Source organism: Mus caroli, chromosome 17 (genome assembly GCF_900094665.2).
Source record: "Mus caroli chromosome 17, CAROLI_EIJ_v1.1, whole genome shotgun sequence".
NCBI classification, from domain to species: Eukaryota; Metazoa; Chordata; class Mammalia; order Rodentia; family Muridae; genus Mus; species Mus caroli.
The window spans coordinates 23,648,993-23,673,367 of NC_034586.1; the positions used below are offsets into that span (position 1 = coordinate 23,648,993).

At 46.5% G+C, this 24,375-nt stretch overlaps 1 protein-coding gene across 3 annotated transcripts in view; it reads right to left on the reverse strand.

Annotated features, from left to right (window-relative positions):
- The window catches only part of Ilrun (inflammation and lipid regulator with UBA-like and NBR1-like domains), a 67,371-nt gene extending 45,927 nt beyond the window's left edge, over positions 1–21,444 (reverse strand). For all 3 annotated transcript variants that reach the window (XM_021149098.2, XM_021149097.2, XM_021149099.2), the window contains exon 1: positions 21,076–21,444. In XM_021149098.2, coding sequence (XP_021004757.1) covers positions 21,076–21,233 — 158 coding nt within the window. In that variant the 5' untranslated portion in view covers positions 21,234–21,444. The remainder of the gene's footprint in view (positions 1–21,075) is intronic.
- Positions 21,445–24,375: the final 2,931 nt, after the last annotated feature.

The window sequence follows — 24,375 nt, forward strand, 5'->3', positions numbered from 1 at the left end:
GTGTGTGTGTGTGTGTGTGTGTGTGTGTGTGTGTGTTTTACTACACAGATTCAGGCAAAATACCCATACACATTAAAAAACTTAAGAACTGAAACTACAAGATGGGCATTGTGCTGCATGGCTGTAAGCTCAATACATGAGAAGCAGAGACAGAAGGAGCAGGAGTTTCAAAAGGCCAGCCTCCGGTACATATCGAGTTCAAGATTAACCAGGACCACATGAGACCTTGCCTGCTCTCAGGTACAGGGAAACTTAGATCAACTAAAGCAAAAGGAAACATCTAGTCAGACATGGGAGTTGATGTCTGTAGTCGCAGTACTCAAAAGGTTACGGTATGGGCTGGTGAGATGGCTCAGTGGGTAAGAGCACCCGACTGCTCTTCTGAGGTCCGGAGTTCAAATCCCAGCAACTACATGGTGGCTCACAACCATCCGTAATGAGATCTGACTCTAGTGTACTTACATATAATAAATTAATTTAAAAAAAAAAAAAAGGTTACAGTAGGGGACTGTCAGGAGTTTGGGGCCAGTCTGGGCTACACAGTAAGTTCTAGGTTACTAGGCTGAGCTACAATATGAGACACCAGTCCCTCAAAAAGCAGAGAGGAGATGAAGGGGATTGGTGAGATGGCTCACTAGGTAAAGGCATTTGGTGCCAGGCCTGACAATGTGCTAGCCACTACAACCTGACTAGCACTCCTTTGACTGCCACATGAGCTGTGGCTACTATGTAGTCACACACATGCACACAGTAAATGCAGAGGGCAGGGATGGAAAAGAAAAGAGAGAAAAATCTACAGAGTTAAAAAAAAAAAAAATGCTTTTCTTGGGCAGAGGGAACAGCTCAGGGGTAGTGTTGAGTATACACACAGCCATAGTCTTAACCCCAGTTGAAACACACACACACACATACACATACACACACACAAGAAAAAAAAAAAAAAAAGAAGAAAAGAAAATATAAAAGAAAAACACCAGGCATAAAAACACTAAGCATAAAACACTCATTCTAATGACATAGTGTGCAACTGTAAGGAGGACCACAGCCTGGCAGGATTAGCCCTATAGAGCCTTTATGCTGTGGAACATAGGCTCTATCCCCAGTGTGGCGGTCCTCTGCTCTCGGACGCACACGCCAAGGCACACTGCAAAGGGAAATCCAATTACTCAGCAGCAGACCTGCTCTGGCCAGGCCTCGTGTCTGCTTTCACTCGGTAGCCGAAGGAGCCTGAGGAGAACGAGGCACAAGGCAGGAAGGCACTCCTCCTTCCTGAGAAGATGGAAGTGCTCTGGAAGCAGGGGTCCCCAGAAGGACCCTGCAATCTGCCTCAGTCAGTCCAGGTTCAAGCTGCTAAGTATTAAGATGAATTTGCAGATGGAAGCCACATTGTTATAGGAATTTATTGCAATGCAAACCTCTAAGGCAAAGACTGAGGGTGGTGCTGTGTATGTGCACTGCACTGTGTACTCAGGAGGACAAAGGCAGACTGTGCACGGTAACCTGAGGCTGCGCTCTGCTGAGTCACTTCCGTCACACACCTCGGGGTCCAACAACTCACGTTTCGGTCAAAAGCGCAGGTTTAGAATAACTCCTTGTTTTGGTCGCTGGATTTAATTTCGTGAAATGATTTACAATCGCTGTGTCTATGGTAACTACAGTTTCTGGAAATTCTGAGCCACTGTGAGGAGACACGACAATGTGGATTGCCCCAAACACCGTAGGATGACCGCACAAAGCATGTGCAGACACAGCGCTCCTTACACACAGCTCTGGTTTGTCCTGAAACTCAGACAGTGGGTTATGATATGAGCAGATAAATCTGCAATTAAGCAGAGTTTCAAACTGATTTGATCCTAAGACTGTCAAAGAGGTGTTTCTTAGTTTAAAAAATACAAAGGTTTGATTTTTTTTTAAAGTTGCCAAAAAGTATCTGAATACACAATTTATCCTATAATTTAGCAGTTATTGCTATAAAAATTAGGAAATATAATAAAGGCAGATTTTATGGGCTTTGCTAAGAAACATCATATACCTTTTACAATCTCTTTGATTAAATGTTTCTGTTGTGTCTAAGAATTCCTGCCTGTGAGATCTTGGGACACTGTGCTTCCTATAGGGACCAGCCTCAAAGTCGCTTAGTTTCATTTCCCCTGAGGAACATGCCCGCTGGCCATGCCATCTCTGGAGATGATATGAAAGCAAGCTCTGGCATACAAATGTCCACATAAGAGAACAGCCACAGAGGAAGTAACCAACCGTATGCTTGTCTCCAAGCTTTAAAAAGGTAAGTTCTATAGTGTGTAACACACCCAACGCTAGCTACCACGCTAACAAACCAGGAGCAGGCCGCTCACCTCAGCTGCAAGTGCAACCTGACGTCAGCGGATATTGGCCACTGCATGGTAGCTATGAAACAAGTAACTTTAAAAAGCTACATACAGGCAGGGCATACATAGGGTGCAGGTCTTTAATCCCAGCACTCGGGAGGGACAGGCATGAGGATGTCTGTGAATCTGAGTACAGCCTGGTTTACACAGCAAGCTATAGACCAGCCAGTACTACATAGAGACTGTCTCAAAAAAACAAAAATAGAAAACAAAACCCAAAGTTCCATACAGGGCTGGAGAGAAGAATATTTGCTGATCTTGCAAAGAAACCTGGGTTCAATTCCCCGCACCCACAAGTTACAATTCAGTCTGTAACTTCAGTTCCAAAGACTCCAACGCCCTCTTCTGGCTTCCTAGAGTGCTGCATGCACATGATGCACAGATATACATGCACACAAACATTATACACGAGACAATCACAGCCACAGGTAATGCCTGGAACCACATACCCTCTACTGGCCTCCACAGCCCTGGCACTGTGTGCACACATCAACAAGGACACACACACATGTACATACACACATACACACACACATAAACATACACAAGGACCATAAAGATGGCTTAGCAAGTGACAGCATCTGTTCCAACCACGGTAGCCTGAGTGCGATACATGAAACCCACAAGGTGGGAGAAGAGAGGCAGGCTGTCCTCTGACTCCACATGACAGCCTTGATACACGTGCACACACAAATATACACACACAAGAAATAAATGGAATAAAACAAGAAATAAATAAATAAAAGCTATATACTAGACCGAGAGAGACATACTGGATAAATTACATGCTATCACCTTAGCAGCCTGAGCTTGGTCCCTGGGTCCTACAGGGGACATAGGAACCAAGTTGTCCCTGACCACCATAAATATGCCATGGTATGCCATCCAACAGTTTTTCCCTAGAAATAAAGGTTATGGTATTATAGGTTGGTACAATCTCAGCACTGCAAATGCAACAAACAACAGCTCTTGCAAAGGTCTACTGCATACTCGAGTTCCATTAACATCTTCATACCCTAGGCATCACATGCTTTAGACAAGCATTGAGGGCTCAGACGTGTAAAACAACTCAAACATTTTTTTATGCATTTCAGAATAAATGGGCTTTGAAAAATTACTTTTCTTCCTTTAAAACAAGGACTCACTAAATGCAGTGGCAGGCACTTCTGTAGCTCAGGCAGGCCTTGGGACCCAACTGTGCCAGCCGGGACTGTAGCTCTGACTACAATCTAGGAGTCCTTATCATTTTAGGAGTAGCTTAGGTTGCACAGGTGATACCTGTGCTCCAGCACACCAGAGGCTGAAACAGGAGAAGCTGTACACTGTGGTGCCAGACTGGGCCAGCATGGGCTAGAGGCAGACCTTGCTAAAACAAAGCAGCCCAGAATGGAGGCAGTCTATGCTGCGAGCCCATCACTTAGGAGGGAACTCAGGGGCTGGAGAGATGGCTCAGCAGTTAAGAGCACTGACTGCTCTTCCAGAGGTCCTGAGTTTAATTCCCAGCAACCACATGGTGGCTTACAACCATCTGTAAAGGGGATCAGATCCGATGCCCTCTTCTAGTGTGTCTGAAGACAGTGACAGTGTACTCACATATATGAAATAAATAAATCTTTATTAAAAAAAAAGAAGAAAAGGATATTGTCTTAAAAAAAAAGAGGGGAACTCAGATCACTCAGGAGTTCACAACTTGTACAACACAAGGAAGGGAAGACGGGAGGAAGACTGGTACAAAGTTAAACAAGGAGAGGGAGGAAAAGGAGGAGAGGGGGAGGAAGAACAAAGCAGAGGGTAAAACCTTAATTTTATAGCAGGAGTGGTGATGCACACCTATAATCCAAGGAGGATCAATGAATCGGAGGTCAGCCAGAGCTAATTAGGAGAGACCTTCTCTTAAGAACCTGTCACTGAAGCTGGGCGTGGTGGCGCACGCCTTTAATCCCAGCACTCGGGAGGCAGAGCCAGGCGGATTTCTGAGTTCGAGGCCAGCCTGGTCTACAAAGTGAGTTCCAGGACAGCCAGGGCTATACAGAGAAACCCTGTCTCGAAAAAAAAAAAAACAAAAAAAAACAAAAAACAAAAAAGAACCTGTCACTGAGCCAGGCAGTGGTGGTGCACTTGGGAGGCAGAGGCAGGCAGATTTCTGAGTTCAAGGACTACAGAGTGAGTTCCAAGGACAGCTAGGGCTACACAGAGAAACCCCCACCTCGAAAAACAAAAAAACAAACAAAAAGAACCTGTTGCCATTTTCCCCAAAAAGAGAATTAACTGTACCTTTAGAGAATGCTAGTTTTACCATAAATTGATGAGGTACAGTCATTTGAGGGGAGGGGACTTCAACTGAGAAAATGCCTCTATAGAACTGGACTGTGGGCAGGCCTAGAGGATATTTTCTTAAAGAGTGACGTAGGAGGACTCAGCCCATTGTGGATGGGGTCATCCCCTGGCTGGTGGTCCTGGGTTCTACAAGAAAGCAGGCTGAGCAAGCCACAGTGAGCAAGTCAGTAAGCAGCCTCCTCAACAGCTTCTGCATCTGCTCCTGCCCCAGCCAGGTTCCTGACCTGGCTGCTCTGGTGATGAACTGGAAATATACAGAAATGTGAGTGAACACTCTTTCCTCCCTAAGTTGACTTTTAGTCACGATGTTTCATCACAAAAACTAACCCTATCCCTACTTCAAACTGCAACTAACAAAAGGAGAAAGAACCTTCGAGCAACCATCTTGTAAGGAGTTCAGACTCCCCCGTGGATCCTGTGGGAGACAGACTGCTGCGGCTCACACAGCATTTGGTGTACTGGAAGACAAACAGCTAGCCATTGTTTCTAACAAAACAAGAAAACCATGGCTTAACCTAAATCTAATTACGATGCTGCACTTATCACCAATGTTGGCACTCAGAGGCAGCAAGCTTAAGCTCTACATACAGGTTTTTTTTTTTAAAAAGTCTCAGGGCTGGAGACCATAGTCAGTGATTAAAGCACTAGTCACTGTTCAGGGACCCAACGTTGATTCCCAGTACCCACATGGTGGTTTCACAATACTCTGTAACTCCAGTACCAGAGATCTGATGCCCTCTTCTGGCCTCCTTGGGCTGTAGGCATGCATGTACACACAACATAGGTGGGCAAAGTGCACAAAGTAAAACATTTTAGAAAGTCCTAAATTAAAGATTAAGGGGGACTGAATACCCTCTTCTGGCCTCCAAGTGTACCAGGTACACACATACATGGTGCACAGACACACACACACACACACACACAGAACATTAAGGTAAGGACACATGATAAGCAAACATACCTGGGACTCTTTCAAAGAGGGGCTACCATGTAGCTCAGGCTGGTTTGGAACCCCTGCTTCAGCGTGAGACTCTTGAGGAAACTTATGGGTTTAAAAACAAACATTCCAGTCCACTCCTGGAACCTCAGTTTCAGGCTGCTGAAGGATGCTCTTAAGTCTAAGGCAGCCTAGAGTGCACAATAAACTCAAGGCCTGCCCAGGTCACAAAGGCTGCATATCAAAAAAAAAAAAAACCAAATGTATCAGCAGGCGCTCTAGGAACCGGCCTGTGCTGGTGTATCCATGTGCACGTCCTTGGTGCTAACAACGATCTGCACTTAGGTAGAAAGATGTCCTTGTTCTCTCAGCGGGGGTTAGGGGTGGACTGCAGGCTGCCTGAGACTCATCACAGATGGTCTGTAAAAGACTTCCTTGCAGTTCATGGGATACCGGGCAGTAGCAGCTCTGCAACAGTTTGACAGATTTTCAAAACCTGCACCATTTACCTTACAAGCTAGCAACTCTACTCCTAGATATCTACCTCAGAGAAACTCTAAAGCATGTCTACACTAAGTCTCAGAGTGAAATGTTTAATGCATCATTTATTCAACAGAGCTAATGAGAGCTGGGCTGCTCAGCGGAGAGCATGTGTGAGCCCTGGGCTCCGTCCTGGGCACACAGACAAAGCAGGTGCAGTAGAAATGGCAGGACAGGAAACAGTAAGAGAGCAGCACAAGGCGTCTGCCCAAGTCCACACATTCTCCACACAACATGATGTGTCTCACCAGTGAAGACAGTCTTAATGTGTGCTGAGATAAGCATAAACCTAACCAAGCCCCGCCAGAGGAGGCCAGCTACTCATTACACTTACTCGGTGGCACTGCCTGCAATCTGTCTGCAATGGGGCAGAGGCAGGAGGACCCCTGAGTTCAAGGCCAGACTGGCCTACTGATCGAGTTCTGAGTTCCAAATCAGCCAGAGCTATACAGAAAAACCTCAATCAAAACTTTAAAAAGACAACACCGAAGAGATCGCCCAGACAACAAGGGCAAAATAAATAATTTCGCCAAGAAGTACAAATGGCCAGGCCAGACGGTACAGGCCTGGGACACTCCTAGCACTGAGGAAATGGAGCCAGGAAGGATGACCAAAGCTCAAGGCCAGCCTGGTCTCCAATGCCAGGCAAGTCAGGACTTCACTCTGAGAACCCGAATAAAATCATCCTCTTAAAAACAAAAGCCAAGCCAAGCCAAGCCAAGCTAGACAGACATTTCCTAGGATAGCAGCTGCTGTGGCAGCACATATGGTGGTCTATCCTCAATAGCCAACACCTGGGAGGCCTTGTGGCAGGAGAATCATGAGTTGAAGGTCAGCCTGGACTATATAACATGAGAGGACTCAAAATTGAATAGGAAAATTTCCAAGGCCAAAAGGGAGAGGGTTCTCTCTTGGCAGGCCCACTAGGGCCGAGCACGATATCTGAAAACGTGCTAAGGTGCAGTCCAGTCCAGCCAAGGGCTCTGGAGTCAGAGCAGCTATCAGAGGCTTCCAAAGAATGGAGAGATTATGATTCATTCAAAGAATCAAAACAATTACAATGTATCAAGATCCAACCAGGCCTTCAAAGTCCTGAGAAGAATATAGCCAGCCTTCAAACTAACAGACCAGCCAAACTCTGATCAATTATGGGTCAGAGAATGAAAGAAGTTGATGCAGAATGCCAAAGTCTTAAATATTTCCACTGTACTTTCAGAAAGGCTAACTTTAAGGGGATGGATGGTTTTCCAAGAAATGGGCTCAACCTAATGAACAGAAATGAAGCCCCAGGCTAAGAACCATGCCGCAGGCCTACAGCTCCAGTAGGAAGACCACTGTGGAACTAAAGCTCTGCAATCCTTTATTTTATTTTTTGCATTTTTTGAGAACATTCCCTCCCCTTCCTCCTCCCCCTAACCCTGGCTGTCCTGGAACTCTCTGTAAACCATGCTGGTATCAAACTCACTGAGAACTACAGGCCTCTCTGCCTTCTATGTGCTGGAATTAAGAGTGCATGGCACAGTACCTGGCATAGACTATTTTTATTTAATGTTTATTTGTATTTAATGTATATGAATGTTCCCCCTCATGTGCGTCTGTGCAGCAGGTATGCACTGCCCACAGAGGCGATCAGAATCCAGTCAGGCACCTCTGCAAGAACAAACAGTCTTTAACCACTGAGCCAGCTCTCCAATTGCTTAGAGTACTTCTTATTTTAAAACATGGGAGGGGGAAAAAGGGCTGACAGAACACCTAACGTATCTGATGACACAGAAAATCAATACATAGCTGGAAGGAACAAAAGATAATTTAATTTGAAAACAAAACCAAAAACACAAACAAAACCAGGAGCTAGGTAGAGACAGACACACACCTTTGATCCAAGCAGAAACAGGGGGATCTCTGAGTTTGAGTTCATGGCCAGCCCCAGTTACAGGACAGGCAGAGCTACAAAAAAGGAAACATCTGGGGGGGGGGGGGATAGGTGCTAAGCATCTGTGTTAGGCCAACTGGCCTGAGGTGATCGCCACACACAACACAAACCTATGGAATGTCATGTCACACTATACCCTATAAACACAACTACTCTACTATTAAAATGGATTTTTAAAAACAGCTGAGGGCGTAAAGTCAGTGGGCACAGGACTACCTAGCATGGCCCTGGGTTAGCATTCCCAGCCCCACAAAATAAAGAGATTCCATTTCTTGGCCCAGTTTCACCAGGAACCCTATACATTCTGTCAAGGAAGTGGTGAAAAGACAAAGTTAGAGAAGTGAATGCTGAACACAGCTATTTTCCTTACTGTGCAAATACCTCACATAAACTGAGGTGCAAACCATCTCACACAAGTCACAGAGATATACAAATGACCAATCAAAACATAGAAAGACAAACAATCTCTCCAATCAAGCAGCTCAGTCACTTGTAACTGTTATCTCCAGGACATTTGAGACCTCCTGGCCTCTACTGGCACCCCTGGGATAGTCATACAAACATACAGCTTCTTAAAAATAAATTACATGGAGCCAGGTGTGGTGGCACACACCTTTAATCCCAGCACTCGGGAGGCAATAGGCAGGCAGATTTCTGAGGTCGAGGCCAGCCTGGTCTACAGAGTGAGTTCCAGAACAGCCAGGGCTACACAGAAAAACCCTGTCTTGAAAAACCAAAAAATAAAATAAAATACACGGTGCACAGACATATAGACAAAACATACACACAAATTAAACCTAGTAGCATAAAAAAATAATAGAACATGGGTGGGTAGGGAAGTGGGGGGGAGGGTATGGGGGACTTTTGGGATAGCATTGGAAATGTAATTGAGGAAAATACGTAATAAAAAATATTTTAAAAAAATAATAGAACAGTGAAAAAAAGTTCTGGTGGCAAGAGAAAAAAAGGCAAAGTTTTAATGACTTTGAAATCTGATGGCCAGTGCATGATGCATTATGTATTTTTTTCTGAGTATATAAGAAAGCCATAGCTGAGCAGTGATGGTGCGTGCCTTTAATCCCAGCACTTTGGAGACAGAGACAGGCGGATTTCTGAGTTCGAGGCCAGCCTGGTCTACAGAGTGAGTTCCAGGACAGCCAGGGAACACAGAGAAACCCTGTCTCGAAGGAAAAGAAAAGAAAGCCATGATACAGCACACTGGAGGCAGGAGAGGGCAAGAGGATCAGGAATTCCAAGCCAGCCCTAGATACACAATGAGTTCAAGGCAGCTCCAGACTACATAAGGAGGGAAAACAGAATGAAAAAGGAAATAAAGCAAAGAAATAGCCACCCTGCGTATGAGCAAAGCACTGAACCACACCAGCAATCAAGGAAACGCCAAATCACCTTTCACCTGACGGACAAGCAGGTCTGGTGAGGTGAAATCTCAAGTTCTCAGAAAGCAGCTCTGTAACTGTCTCATGACCAGGATGGATTACAACACCCTCCAAAGAGGGAATCTCGAAACATTCTTGAGAACCTCTAAAATAAGCCAGATGTGGTGGAACACATCTGTAATGCCAATGTAATGTCTAGAATACAGGAAACCTTGGCCACCCCCTATAAAGATGAAAGAGTTTGGTGTGGTTGTACACATCTGTAATCCCAGCACTGGGGAAGCAACTAGAGGCAGATTACTGCCAACCCCAGACCAGCCTCCACACAGTGAATCTGCAGCATATACACCCAGTGAGTTCTAGGCCAGCCAGGAGTACACAGGGAGACTCTAAAAACAAGTGTCTATATGGCAGGGTTGCCTATCTTTTCTCTCCTGAACAACTGAATTTGTTATAAGTCCTAAGTCACAATAAAAAAAGAGGTTAGGCAAGTTAGCAGGTATTTTATAGTAGTTAAAAACTAAGAAAAATCCATAAATGGGTGTTCAAACAATACAACACTGAAAATGCTAATAAAGAAATCCAACTGCCCCTAGGTTTCTGAGAGCTGGCTCTGAACTGCCAGGGATCCATGTACACCCAAACCTGTAGCTGTTCAAGTTCAAGATGAAGTAGCACAGGACTTCTATGACTATGGACAGCCTTGTCCATCCTCCCTTCTGGATCTCCAGCACAGTGGGAAAGCATGTTAAAATATACTGTGAATCCCATATACACGGGAGGCTGGAGATAGTTCAGTGGTTAAAAGCACTGACTATTCTCGCAAAGGACCTGGGTTCAATTCCCAGGACTCAACAGGAGCCAGCTTTAGTTTCGGGATTCAATGCCTTCTTCTGGCCTCCTAGGCCATGAGACATGGACACACTGCACATAAATGCAGATATGCAGACCAAACACTCAAACACACAGAGGATACAATAGATTTGTTGTTGTTGTTTGAGACAGGGTTTCTCTGTGTAGCCGGGGCTGTCCAGGAGCTTCCTGGCAGATGTAAGTCTGTACGCATCCAGTGCAGATGCAACAGAGCTCGATGCTCTGACCCGTGGACACACACGGGACAACACCCAGCCCCTAAACAGTTAACAGATGCGTTTCTGCAAGGAAGACAACAATGTAAAGACCCAGAGGCTGCCTGACTTTGGAGGAGGTTTGCTGGCTGGAGTTTAAGATTTTATGCAACCAGCAGGGCAGGATGGTAGCACACATCTTTAATCTCATCACTCAGGAGGCAGAGGCAGGTGGATATCTGTGAGTTTGAGGCCAGCCTGGTCTACAGAGTGAGTTCCAGGATAGCTAGAAATAAACAGAGAAACCCTGTCTCAAAAAAGCAAAAACAAACAAACATTAAAGCAACTTGAGAATTCAGAAGTGCAAGCCCATCGGAACATAAAACATTCCAGCACCAACACTGTAAGTACAGTAGGACTAGCCTAAGCCAACACCATAAGCACAACAGGCCTAGCCTAAGCACACATTTTCACCCCAATCCCTAACAGATTGAAGGGCTATGACTAAGTGCAAAAGGGAAGAGGGAAAACCTTCCCTAACGAGCACCGACTCAGCAGTTAAGAGCACCAGATGCTCTTAAATTATAGCATCCTTAGCATCTGATGGCTTCTTCTGGCCTCCATGAATACTGGGTACACACAATACACACACCACACAGATAAAACTCTCATATGCATAAATACACCTTTAAAAAGATTAACTAAAAAAAACACACTAAGATGTTTCCATAATGGAAGAGAGAAAAGAAAAACATAAAAAGAAGCTGTAGACTAGCTTAGCAGATAGTGTGTCCACCTAGCAAGCCCAGCACTGGGCAAATGGAGACCAGAGCTGAGGAGGTTGGAGGTTATATGGACCGTGAGAAACAACGAAAAGCAAAACAGAGCAAGAACCAGGGGTGGTGGCTCATACCTGTAACTCCTAAGCTGCAGAAGTAGGAGGATCACCTGAAATGGGTGCTAGTCTGGGTTAGAGTGAGACTCACCCAGAGAGACGTTAGAAGCATGTCTTATGTCGGTCAATCATTAGAGGATGGATGGACTGTAACAGTCCATGAGCTGATGACCACAGCACAGTGACTCAAGTGTGAGCACTGGGCAAGCCTCCCAAGTACTAGAATCACAGGCACATACCATCAAATCTGGCGTTTTATGTGCACACCCGTAAAGCAGCAATTGGAAGGCTGAAGCAGAAAGGTTCCATGTCACTAAAAGACAGGGATAGAGTGGAGTTCTTATCTCAATGCAAGAGGCCCTATGTCCCGGGAATGGAGGAAAAAAGAAAAGCTGGTTCAATAGGTAAAGAAACGCTTGCTTTGCAAACCGGGACAGAGGAGAAGCCAACTCCCTCTGACTTCTGAGTACCTGGAATGTGTACAGCGATTCTAACACATACAGTGATTAATAGAAAGAGAAATATAGACTGCCATGATTAAGCCTTTCCACTAGCTGAGGCAGGAGGACCACAGTGAGATCCGAGATCTCTAACAGTTAAACACATCTCTCCTTACTCTCGTGAACACCCAGCATACACTTTTTACACACCGCAGAAGACGCTTAGGGGCATTTCCTGAGGACGTGTGTGCTATGATGTTATATAAGTGCAGGCGTTCAGAGAAGGGTGTCCTAAGAATGGTGCTAAATGTGCCAATCCCAGAAAAGAAACAAGCCTGCATTTCCTAGGTCAGAAAGGAAGGGCAAAGCTCACTCTAAGGAAAAGTCACTGGGGCCACTGGAAAGGTGAAGCTATGTGGAAATGAACAAAGTATTTGAGGCAGAGGCAATGAAGCAGCCTCCACCGATGAAGTCAGCTCCAAGAGAACCCTCGAGGATCCACCAGCCACGAGCCCACCACCAGACATAGGCTTCTTACAACTTCACAGCAAACACATAAACCAACTGAAAAGGGCAGAACTGGAAGACAGCGTTCCCCAAAGAAAATGAACAAATGGTCAACAAACACATAAAAGATACAGTAAGAGTAACTAGGAAAACAAGAATCCAGTTCATGAGGAAGGACCTGACAAGCCGACAGCAGGCCACGATGCTTGCTGCACCAGCCTACTGACCCCCATTCCATCCACAAAGCTGTCCTGACTTCTACTCACCGTGGCTCCCATACCCACCATGCACACACAACAATACATTTGAAAATCCGCTTATTGGTGTTGTTCTCATTGACTGGGATGGCTGTTTGTTTGTCCTGGTGCCACCGTGAGGACGAGAAAACTACCATAGGCTCTCTCTCACTCATCCTTTGTAGAAATGTAGTCATCAGTCCCTGAGAAGTGTTCACAGCTCTCAACCACTGTCACGGGTCACGGCCTAGCGACTGCACTGGCAACGTCCTATACTGTAGGGGAACAGGTACTCAAGCGCCAGAACAGGACAAACAGCGATGGGGAGAAAGGAAGAAAGCAGCCAGACACAAAAGGTCAAATACTTTATCATTCTATATATAGCCTAGTTCCATCTGAGGTAACACAACTGAGGGCAGGTGCCAGTGATGGTGGGGGAGGGGCCGGCCAGGAGGAAGGGGAGCAATTTCACAAAGCCTGCGGCTGCCTCTGGAGTAATTGCTGGGAAGCACTGTGAGCCCCGTGGGGTGACTGCACCAGACTGCTGCTGGTTCACACCTGTAATCTCAGCAAGCTGAGAGGCAGAGGCAGGAGAAGCCAGAAAGCTTCCTGCCAGTAAATTCCAGAGCAGCCTGGTCAAGTTCAAGGCCAGCCAGGGTTACACAGCAGAATACTGTCTCAAAACAAGACAGTCAGCCGGGCGTGGTGGCGCACGCCTTTAATCCCAGCACTCGGGAGGCAGAGGCAGGCGGATTTCTGAGTTCGAGGCCAGCCTGGTCTACAAAGTGTGTTCCAGGACAGCCAGGGCTATACAGAGAAACCCTGTCTCGAAAAACCAAAAAAAAAAAAAAAAAAAAAAAAAAAAAAAAAACCAAGACAGTCAATTTTACAACAGCAGTCCTAACAATACCACCTGGCCAATACTCTATACCAAAACAACTCCACACTTGTCATTCATGATCTCATCATGCCTGTCCAAAACAAAACTCTCCCCAGCAGCCCCACAAGGCCTGCATATCCTGAATTGTGTTCTGGGAGTCTTGATGGCTTCAGGTACTGAATTTTCTGATCAAATCATGACAGGAGCGACACTTCCTACTTTGGTTTACATGATCGCTAGCATCTGCCCCCAAAAATGTTTCAATCCTGCCCTGTGGGGCTGGAGAGATGGTTCAAGTTCAGTTCCCAGCACCCACACTAGGTGACCTTTAACTCTAGATCCAGGACTCCAACGCCCCTCCCTGACCTCCCTGTCTGGGCACCTGCACTCATCTGTATACACTGACATGCTGATGCACAAGTGTGCAGCACAAGTGTGCACATAATTTAAAATAAAAAATAAAAATACTTCAAACAAACAAGCAAACAAAACCACTCCCTGGTAGTTATTAGTCTTTGCTGTTGCATACATTGTAGATAAACTCTGGGCTGAGGGTGGATGGGAAATGGTAAAGAAACCAGCCCTGGGGGCTGGAGAGATGGCTTAGTGGTTAAGAGCATTGACTGCTCTTCAGAAGGTCCTGAGTTCAAATCCTAGCAACCACATGATGGCTCACAACCATCCTTTGTAATGAGATCTGACGCCCTTTTCTGGGGTGTCTGAAGACAGCTACAATGTACTTACATATAATAAATAAATCTTTGGACTGGAGCGGGCAGGACCAGAAAAAGAAGAAAAAGTGTCTAAAAACTGCTACCAAGTACTTACATATAATAAATAAATCTTTGGACTGGAGCGGGCAGGACCAGAAAAAGAAGAAAAAGTGTCTAAAAACTGCTACCATGTACTTACATATAATAAATAAATCTTTACAAAAAACAAAAAGGACACAGCCCTGGAGCATTGTGGTAGTAGCTGTAGTGTGCATCTTTAATCCCAGCCCTTGGGAGGCAGAGGCAGGCGGGTTCCTGAGTTCAAGGCCAACCTGGTCTATGGAGTGAGTTCCAGGACAGCCTGGGCTACACAGAGAAACCCTGTCTTGGGGGGCGGGGCGGGAGGGGGAATGTTACTGTCTAGCCGGGCATGGTGGTGCACGCCTTTAATCCTGGCACTTGGGAGGCAGAGGCAGATGGATTTCTGAGTTCAAGGCCAGCCTGATCTACAGAGTGAGTTCCAGGACAGCCAGAGCTACACAGAGAAACCTTGTCTCGAAAAACCAAAAAGAAAAAAGAAAAAAAAAGAAAGAAAAGAAGAAAAGACTATCCCCCCAGGGCTGGTAAGACGGCTTAGTGGGTAAATGGGTTTATGATCAAGTTTGATGACCTGAGTTTGAGCCCTAAGATCTACACTATAGGAGCCAACCCAATCCCCACAATGGAGCAGACATGCCCACTTCCCCCTTCCCACAAAATATATTGTAAGAAGCAAAACCATACCTCTGTAATGTAGTTCTTGTCTGTGACTGGAAATGCAAGCCCTAAGGTAACAACACATGTGAACACTTTCACTAAAACAGCAATGTACTTTTCCTATGTTCCTTTAACTAAAATGACACTCAGACAGCCGTAACCAGAGGATCAAGGTCAAGGCAGAGCTGAGCTATTTAGCAAGAACCTATCTTGGGGAGAAAGAAGGAAAGGGAGAGGTTTCGAGGCCCTTCCACTCCTCCATATCAGGCAGCTCACAGCCACCTGTAGCTCCAGTCCAGACCTGGATACTCTCTTGTCCATCGAGAACAGGATGAGAGCACACTCAAGAAGTCATATGAACAATTTTTAAAAAGAAAACCCTAAAATGAACATGTTCTATATAAGCTTCAGAAGCTATAAGGTTCTATTACACCAAGAGTCCCAAATATTATGTGCTAATTAAAAATAAGTGTAAATTAAAACCTAGAGCAAGATCTCCCAATTTCTTCAGAAACCATGTTAAGAATAATACCATCAGACATAAGAGACTAACCCTGTGGAGTCCTTTCTAAAGCTAGCGTTTGGCACATTTTTCTTCTCCTTTGGGTGCTGGGGTGTGAACTCAGGGCCTCACACAGGTTAAGCACACAACATCAATGAATGACACCCTCATGTAGACAAGTGTGCGGCGAGGAGGGGGTGCTGAAGCAGGTCTGGTACATTTGAGGATGACCCTGATTCCTAATCCTCCATCTCCAGGATTTCAAGTGTGGGTCGGCAGGCCTGACTCATACACATGTTAGAAGACTGCTTAAATACCAAGTCTCACCTTTAAATCAGAGACTAGATCAGAAAGTATTAGCATAGGGCTGTGAGAATGGGGTTAAGCTGGGAGGACACACCAGGGGGAACCACATGAAAGGGAACCCAGGTCACACTGATATCAGCTGTCTCTATGGTTACACCTTTACTTAACAGGGAGCTTCTGACAACACTAACAACAGGAAGGCATTACTGTGTAAGGTTTCCCTCAGTTTTTTCCCAGAACACCTATGTTCCAGACAGGGCTACAGCTCACTTGTAGAGTGTTCTTCTAGTGCCCAGAGCCTCAGTTTGCACAGTAGATACCAGGGGTGCTGCTGGGCACCTATAATCCCAACATCCCATAGAGGCAGGAGGGTCAAAAGTTCAAGGTTATCCTAAACTGAAGAGCAAACTCAAGGCCAGCTGGGGATACTTGAAACTATTTTTCAGAGATAAGGAAAATACCTGTTCCACCCATGGTCGTAAGCCAAAACAATAACCCATGAAGATCCCCAGGTCCCCAGAGACAGCTGAGGATGTGTTAACACAGCATGAACCTAAGAATGGCTAACACTATCCCAACTGTTAGAGAAAAACTACAGCCATATTCACAAATTAATCTATTGCTAACTCTTAAATTAAGATCCTCGTGGCTGAGTGTGGTGGTACACACATTTAATCCCAGAAGCAGGGAGATCAGGGCTGCAGAGAAAACCTGTCTCAAGAAAGGGGAAAAAAAAAAGATATTTACACTGAGATCTTCACTTGAACACACACGAGAGAATGCCTTAGAGAACAGAGAATGAATTGCACACTTAAAATCAGTTAAGATGGTAACTTCATTGAGTGTATCTTATATTTTCTCTGTTTTGATACTGACAAGGATTTACTTTGCCCAGACTGGCCTATGATTCAGTGATCATCCTGTCCCAGTCTTCCACATGATGGATGATAGCACACCTATCTCCTACAGATTCTCTTTTTATTTTGTTGACACAGGGTTTTGCTATGTAGCCCTGGTGCCCTGTAACTCCCTGAGTAGTGCAGGCTGGCCTGGATTCACAGTAATCTGCCTGCCTCAGCCTCTCCAGTGATGGAATTAAAGATGTGTCTCATCATGCCGGCTTCCTACAAATTCTTTTTTTGTTTGTTTGTTTTTTTGTTTTTTTCAAGATAGGGTTTCTCTGTATAGCCCTGGCTGTCCTGGAACTCACTCTGTAGACCAGGCTGGCCTCGACCTCAGAAATCTGCCTACCTCTGCCTCCCAAATGCTGGGATTAAAGGCGTGGGCCACCACGCCCAACCCCCTACAAATTCTCTAATTCAAAATCCAGTCCAATGTATGAAAGAAATCCCACTGGCAGGAAATTATGCTAATATACAAATGATTTCATTTACCTGTTTTAGTGTTGGGGCTTGAACCCAGAACAACATGGATGCTAGGCAACTAGTTAACCACTGAGCTACATCCAGTCTTTAGTTTGGCCTTTGGATACTGAATTTATTCATAGTCACTGATGACCTTTAAGAGTAAGTTCTGGCAGTTTAAATAAGTACTAGAAAAAGGCTCTATAAAAAAGAAAAAGGGGGGTGGGGCTGGAGAGATGGCTCAGTGGTTAAGAGCACTGGCTGCTCTTCCAGAGGTCCTCAGTTCAAATCCCAGCAACCACATGGTGGCTCACAACCATCCATAATGAGATCTGATGCTCTCTGCTGGTGTGCATGAACACAGGACACTCATGTACACAAATCTTAAAGAAAGAGGGCTGCAAAGAGGGCTCTGAGGTTAAGAGCACTGACTGCTCTTCCAAAGGTCCTGAGTTCCAATCCCAGCAACCACATGGTGGCTTACAACCATCTGTAATGAGATCTGACGCCCTCTTCTGGTGTGTCTGAAGACAGCTGCAGTGTAATTACATATAATAATAAATAAATCTTTAAAAAAAAAAAAGAAAAAAGAAAGAAAGAAAGAAAGAAAGAAAGAAAGAGGGAGGGAGGGAGGGAGGGAGGGAGGGAGTCTTTAAAAATGATCCTACAAGGTTTTGATCCCAGCACTGGGGTGGCTTGGGTAGGAAGATCTCTGAGTTCCAGGCCAGCCAGGACTACAGAGTGAGATGCAGCCTCAAATGGTAAACCAGAATTCCTTGGGAAGGTAGAGGAAGGCCAGGCTCCTGAGTCGCAGCACCTGGATGTGGAAGCAGGCGATCAGGTGCTCCAGGCCAGCCTAGACTATGTATGACCCAGTCCCAACAAAAGAAAGAGGAGGTAGACAACATAGAAGACCCTATGTTTTTTGAAACCAAAATGTCAGTTTTTGATACAGACAACAAAAATACTTTGGGGTTTCATTTTAGAAAACTCAGGATCTTCATTTTAAACTGGTGATTTTTTTTAACCATGTTGCAACTTTATTGTTTTGTTGCTTAATGTTTAAGCCCCACTTGTTTCTGCCTTTTGTCTACATCTCAAATCTCCAAGTCTTTGTCACTGTGAATTCTTGTATGACACAGTTTTTGTTTTTCACTTCCCATCTGTTCGGAGCTAAATGTTAAAGAATGTTGTATAGCATTTATCCAATGAAGTCTTTGATTGATTGGGTTCTAGAGACAGGGTTTCTGTGTGGACCCTGCTGGCCTTGAACTCAGGAGATCCACCTGTCTCTGCCTCCCATGGTCTGTGATTAAAGGCATGCACATCAACCAGGGTTCAGGGTACAGATCTTAAGTACTCAGTTGGTCCATGGGGTTTTTGTAGGGTTCTGTGAACTTATATTTTTTAATTAAAAAAATATGAGTGGGGTGGTAGTGGCACCTTTAATCCCACCACCCAGAGGGCAAGAGGCAGGTGGATCTCTTGTGAGTTCGAGGTCACCCAAGCCTACATACGAAGCGCCAGGACAGCCGAAGTTATATATTAGAGATTCTGTCTCATAAAAAACAACAAATTCAGTCTTTATTTATTATCACTTTGTTTGAGTACTGCATACAGATGTATGGAGGTCAACTGTTGGTACACGGGTTCTCTTAGTGTTCTGTTTTCCCACACAGGGTTTCTATGTGTAGACCAGGCTGGCCTGGAACCCACAGAGATCCGCCTGCCTCTGCCTCTGCCTCCAGAGTGCTGGGGCTTGCACAACCACATCTGGCTGGGAGAGCCATGTTCTTGTTACTTTTCTCACCTGTTACTCACTTGTCACAAACTCTGAAACAGTCTCAGAGACCACACACCCCTCAAGCATACAAAGCTAATTATGATGGGTTTGTAGTCCGAAGAACTGAACCAGCTAACACTGGCAGTACTAAGAACTTAGCTGGGCCTGATTGCTCACACCTGTAATCCCAGCACTCAGCACACTAAGGATCAATGGTCCCGAGTCTCTTCAGTATTTAACTAGTCACATCAGGAGGAACTAGGGAGAAATAATGTTCTTTTCCTACCAAACCACCAAGCTACCTAGTGTAAATAAGAGGGGAGAAAGAAGCTGGAATGTGGGAGACAGACAGCAGCAACGCACTACACAAGCTAGAGGTTCCTAGGAAGTAGACTAGAGCAATGCCCACTCCTGCATCCGTCCACAACCTACCAGTCATAAGCTGTACTCAGGATTTTTTTTTTTTAAAACAGGCTCTCAATGTACCCTGACTGGCCTGGAACTTGCTATGTAGACCAGCCTGGCCTCAACTCACTTAAATGTGCCAGCTTCAGTCTCCAGACTGTTAGCATTAAAGGTGTGCCCAAATGAAACCCATCTAGTTGGTGCTCAGAAAATTAGCTCCATTCCCTGCATCAGATCATCTGGACCCAATATACAAGCCCAGGAGCTGGAGAGACGGCTCAGCAGCATGTCTGAGTTCTGTCTCTAGCACCCAGTACTAGCACCCCACAGCCCAGATGAACCCGATGCCTCAGGCCTCCAAAAGAACCTGAACACACGCACATACTCACAATTAGGAAATAAAAATAAACATAAGACACAAACAGAACTCACAAGTACTTGTTTAACTCTAAAGGCTGGCCTCAATGCCTCCCAGTTTACCAGACACTAAAATATCAGCCCCATTCTTGTCAATTTTTTTTAAGACCAATAGTGAAAACACTTCACCTCTGGTTCTCATCACAGATAAGCATCTTTGGAGTGGGGTGGGGGGAGCACTAGGCAGGAGTAGGATAAAAATCTAAGCTTACAACCTCTTTTCAGACATTGCTCGAGGCATCGGGTGGACATGGAAATAATGGGAGTTTGTTCAAGGGATGCCAAGAGAAACAAGATTCCACACGTCAGGGCACTGAACGCTCAACACGGGGCAAAGGGCGTGCACCCCCTTGCTTTTTGCTCAAATCCCGATTAGTTGCTTCACCTGAGAGCCTTTCAAAGGCTGTCTAATGGTTAAATTGCCGAGTCAACTTAACAACCCCTACTTGGAGACCAAGAGAAAGTATTCTTGCCTATCAAAAACAGCAAGTGCTGCTCTAAGAACCAAGACACACGTCGGTGCCTGGAGACAGCTCCACTTCAGCCTTTACAACCCAACTACAAGCCAGAACCCCCGGCCCCCAACCTCTCAGTTTTCTGTCAACTAAGCCCATCCAATCAGTAAGCTCGCCAAAGTTCCCAAGGCCAAGCCTCTGCCCAGCACGCCAGTGTCTTCACAAAGTTCCTGTCTCCAAGATCAACTCCTTCCCTCCACTTTCTGAAGACTTTTCCGAGTCCCTGTCGCAGGCCTGGCACTCCGGCGCCTCCATTAGATGTCACTTCTCCCTGGCACAACTCTTCCTTTCTCACCATGCTCAGTTGATTATCATTTGTGTTCCCTCCGCCGCAAAAGTCGTTTTCTCCCTTATCTCTCCTCAAAGAGACACACGATCTATTTATTCTTAGTTCCGAGACCTCTCCCGCGCCCAGAGTTCGACCTCAGCACCTAACACACTCCCTCGAGTTTCCACACCGTTCTGTCATCCTCAGCTCCTACACTTCGCACCTATTTAAAAGGAAAACACTTCGGCAACTCTCGTTTCCTGTGCTTTCTACTCCCAAAACACACGTTTTTCGCCCCAGATCGACTCCCTTGGCTTCCACCTCACCACTTCTCCCCTCTTCCCATGTTCTTCGGGCTCTGACTCCCGGCCACCTCCCGGCCTGGGCCCTGCCCTGCCCGGCAGTACTCCACGAGCCGGCTCCGGGGTTTTTCCCCTCGGGGCCGCGAGGCCGCTGCCAGCAGGATTGGCTCCGCGTGAGGCGGACTCACCAGTTGGTCATGTCCAGGAAGAAGGCGCAGCCGGCCGGGTTGAGCTGGAAGCCGAGTAGCCGCTGGAACTCAGAGATGAGCACGTCCTTGTCTGTGGTGCCCAGGCAGCTGAACTTCTGCATGAGCTCCGGATCCAAGTCCACGTCCATGCCCTCCATGGCGGGGGGCCCGGACGCACAGCTTCCACCGCCCCGACCTGCTTCTCCACGGGCGGCCGCCGCGCCCGGGCCCGGGCCCACGAAGGGCGGCCCGCTGCTGGCCGGCGCCGCGCGCGCTGCTCCGAGACAGGCCCCAGGCCTCTCACCGCCTCATGGGCTGCGCGCGCCGCGCCGAGCCGCGCCGCACCGCACCGCTCGCTCCTCTCTCGCTGGCTCTGGGGCTCGCGCTCCCCCCCCTCCCACCCCCCCCAGCGCCCGCCTCCGCCGCCGCCGCTGCTGCCGCCGCGGTTCGCAGCACCGCCGCCTCCGCCTCCTCCAGGGCCGCGCCCAACGCGCACGCGCGGGGCCGCCCGGACCCCGCCCCTTCCTCTCCCGAAAGCCCGCCTTCAGTGACGTCATAACTCGGTGACGTCTCTCGCATGACCTCACCGCGACGGAGCGGAGGGAGAAGGAAACGGGAAGCCGGAAAGGGCGACTACTGGGCGGGTCTCTGTCCTCGCCCGAGTCTCCACGCTGCGTGGGAGGAGTCACGAGTCTGGGATGTGCTTCGGAGACGAACGACCCCACCCTTGCTCGGACTGGGAACCCGAAGTCGCCACAGGGACAGAGGCTGGGACAAGGGCAAAGGGCAGCACAGAGCGGACTCTTGCTGCCCGGCTCTCAGGGGACTTAGTATTTAAACAGACACTTTCCCAACGGGTCGCGGCGGTGCACGCTTAGTCTCTGGACTCTCACCTGAGTTTCTCATGACTGCCTATGTTACTATGCAACCTTAGCATGACGTTTCCAGAAAACAAAGGCAGCCTCATGCAAGCACCAGTTACAGGTCAGAGGAACCGATCCTCTGCAAAGAAAGGTCAATGCCCTAGAATTTAGCAAATCTTGTTCTGTCTCTAAAATCCACGACCAAAAAAATGACTGTAGACAGTATCCAGTGTATCTACTAATGTGAGGTTCCATTTGAAGCTGAAGGATTAAGAAGCTCAGCTGTGGAGAGACTCATCTGCACGTTCTGTCACCAAGTATTTTCTCAATGTCACCTGTTAAGAGATATGACTAGGTATGGGGATGGGGGTGGGTAAGAAACTGGGCAACTGGGGACTTGACTTAATAAGCTGTTTCCCCGAAGGTATGAAGACCTGGGTTCCTGAGAGCAGAGATATTTCGCTCTTGCATATAAGGCCTGGCTGACAGCCAAGGGTGGCGGCACTGGGGAGGCAGGCAAATTTCTGTGTGTTTGATGCCAGCCAGAGATACTCTGGACCCTGCCTTTAAAAAATAATTAAACCACCCCAGCACTCAAGAGGCAGAGGCGGGCTTTCTTCGTGGAGTTGCCTTTGATCTCATCCTCCTACCCCTACTTGATGGGATAACGTGTTTGTCTCAACTACTTCTGAAAAGAGACTCAACTGAAGTCAGTGGGCCCGGGATGAGGCTCAGAATCGCCTGGTGATTGTTATCATATCCAAGTTTTCAGAGCAGAACCTTGAGCAAATGCAGTTATTGCTGATAGTTTGCTCAACAGTTCAACCTGATTAAAGATTGACAAAATATGTTTACGGATATGTTTGAATTTCGTCTATCTCATGAACAGCAGCTGTGAGATCATGAGGACCAGAGCTCAGAGCTCATATCAGTATGACAGTTTGTGTATTCCTACCGTTGGCAGTGCTTCAAACACTCTCTTCTCCTTAGTCATGGTTCCTTAGGACATAAACTACCAGGTTAGCTTCATATCACATGCCTGTAATCCCCACATGAGGAGGCCGAGGATCATGATGGAAGGCCACCCTTAACTGCTTAGTGAGGTCAAAGTGAGCCTTGGCTACAAAAAAGCCAAAAGACAGCCTCGTATGGTGACACACCTGTGATCTCAGCACTTGGGAGGCAAAGGCTGGAGAAGAAGGAATTGAAGGCCAGCCTCCACCAGCCCTGGTGACTTGAGACTGTCTCAAACAAAACAAATCATAAGAGCCAGACAGGGTGGCTTCCATCTGTAATCCCAGACAGGGTAGATTCCATCATCTGTAATCCCAGTACTGGGAATCGGTACAGGGGACTGAGGTTGGGGCATTGCTATTTGTTCAAGGCCAATCTGGCTTCAGAATGAGTTTGAAGAAAGTTTGAATAGCATAAGACTTTATCTCAACAAAGAAAGCAAAAGCTGGGCAAACTCAAGCTCCAGGGTTAGAGAGAGACCCTGCCTCAGAGGAGTGGGAGGTGACATGATAGAGAACAGCAGTCACCATGTCTGGCCTCACACCCTGGCTAGGTGTGGGCAGGGTTCAAGTGTGAACTGTTGACACTTTTGGGAGCTGGTTTTCTCCTTCCACTGTGGAATCTTAGGCTCAGGCCTTGTACAACAAATTCTTTTACCCTGAGCCATCTCACTAGCCCAGGAAACTAATCTTTAAATGGGAAAGAGAGGAGATGTGAAAGGATAAATTATGAACTGTGAAGCAGGCCTCTTCCTAGGTGGTGAGGTTATAGGGCATATACATTTTCACTTTTGATTTTAAGGTAGGGTCTCGGGCTGGAGGGACGGCTCAGTGGTTAAGAGCACTTCCTGCTCTTCAGGAGGTCCTGAGTTCAATTCCCAGCAACCACTGGTGGCTCACAACCATCTGTAATGGGATCTAATGTCCTCTTCTGGTGTGTCTGAAAACAGCAACAATGTACTCAAAAAATAAATCTTAAAAAAAAAAAAAAAAAGGTAGGGTCTCACTGTGTAACCCTGGCTGGCCTAGATCTCTTTGTGTAGACCAAACTGGTCCTAAACTTACTGTGTACCCAGTGGTGACCATCAATTGTTGTCCCCCTGTCTCCATTTACTAAGTGCTGGAATTACAGGCATGAATCACACCTGGCTTATTTTTTTTTTAAGTTTATTTCTCTCGTTTTTGAGTTAATATAGCAACAACCCCTGAGTCCTTAGCTTTCCAAATTATTATTCTTGTGGTAAAAATAGTTGGACCTCTCCAGGAAAGTCCCCAAGGTCAGAGAACCACAGCTAGGTTTTGGAGTGCTACGTGTACAGCCCCTGTTGTAGTTTGGTTTCAAGAACACGGTTTCCTTGCCACAGGAAAACCCCCAGGGGTTTTTCTTTATACATTTTGTTGTTGTTGTTGTTGTTTTGGTTTTT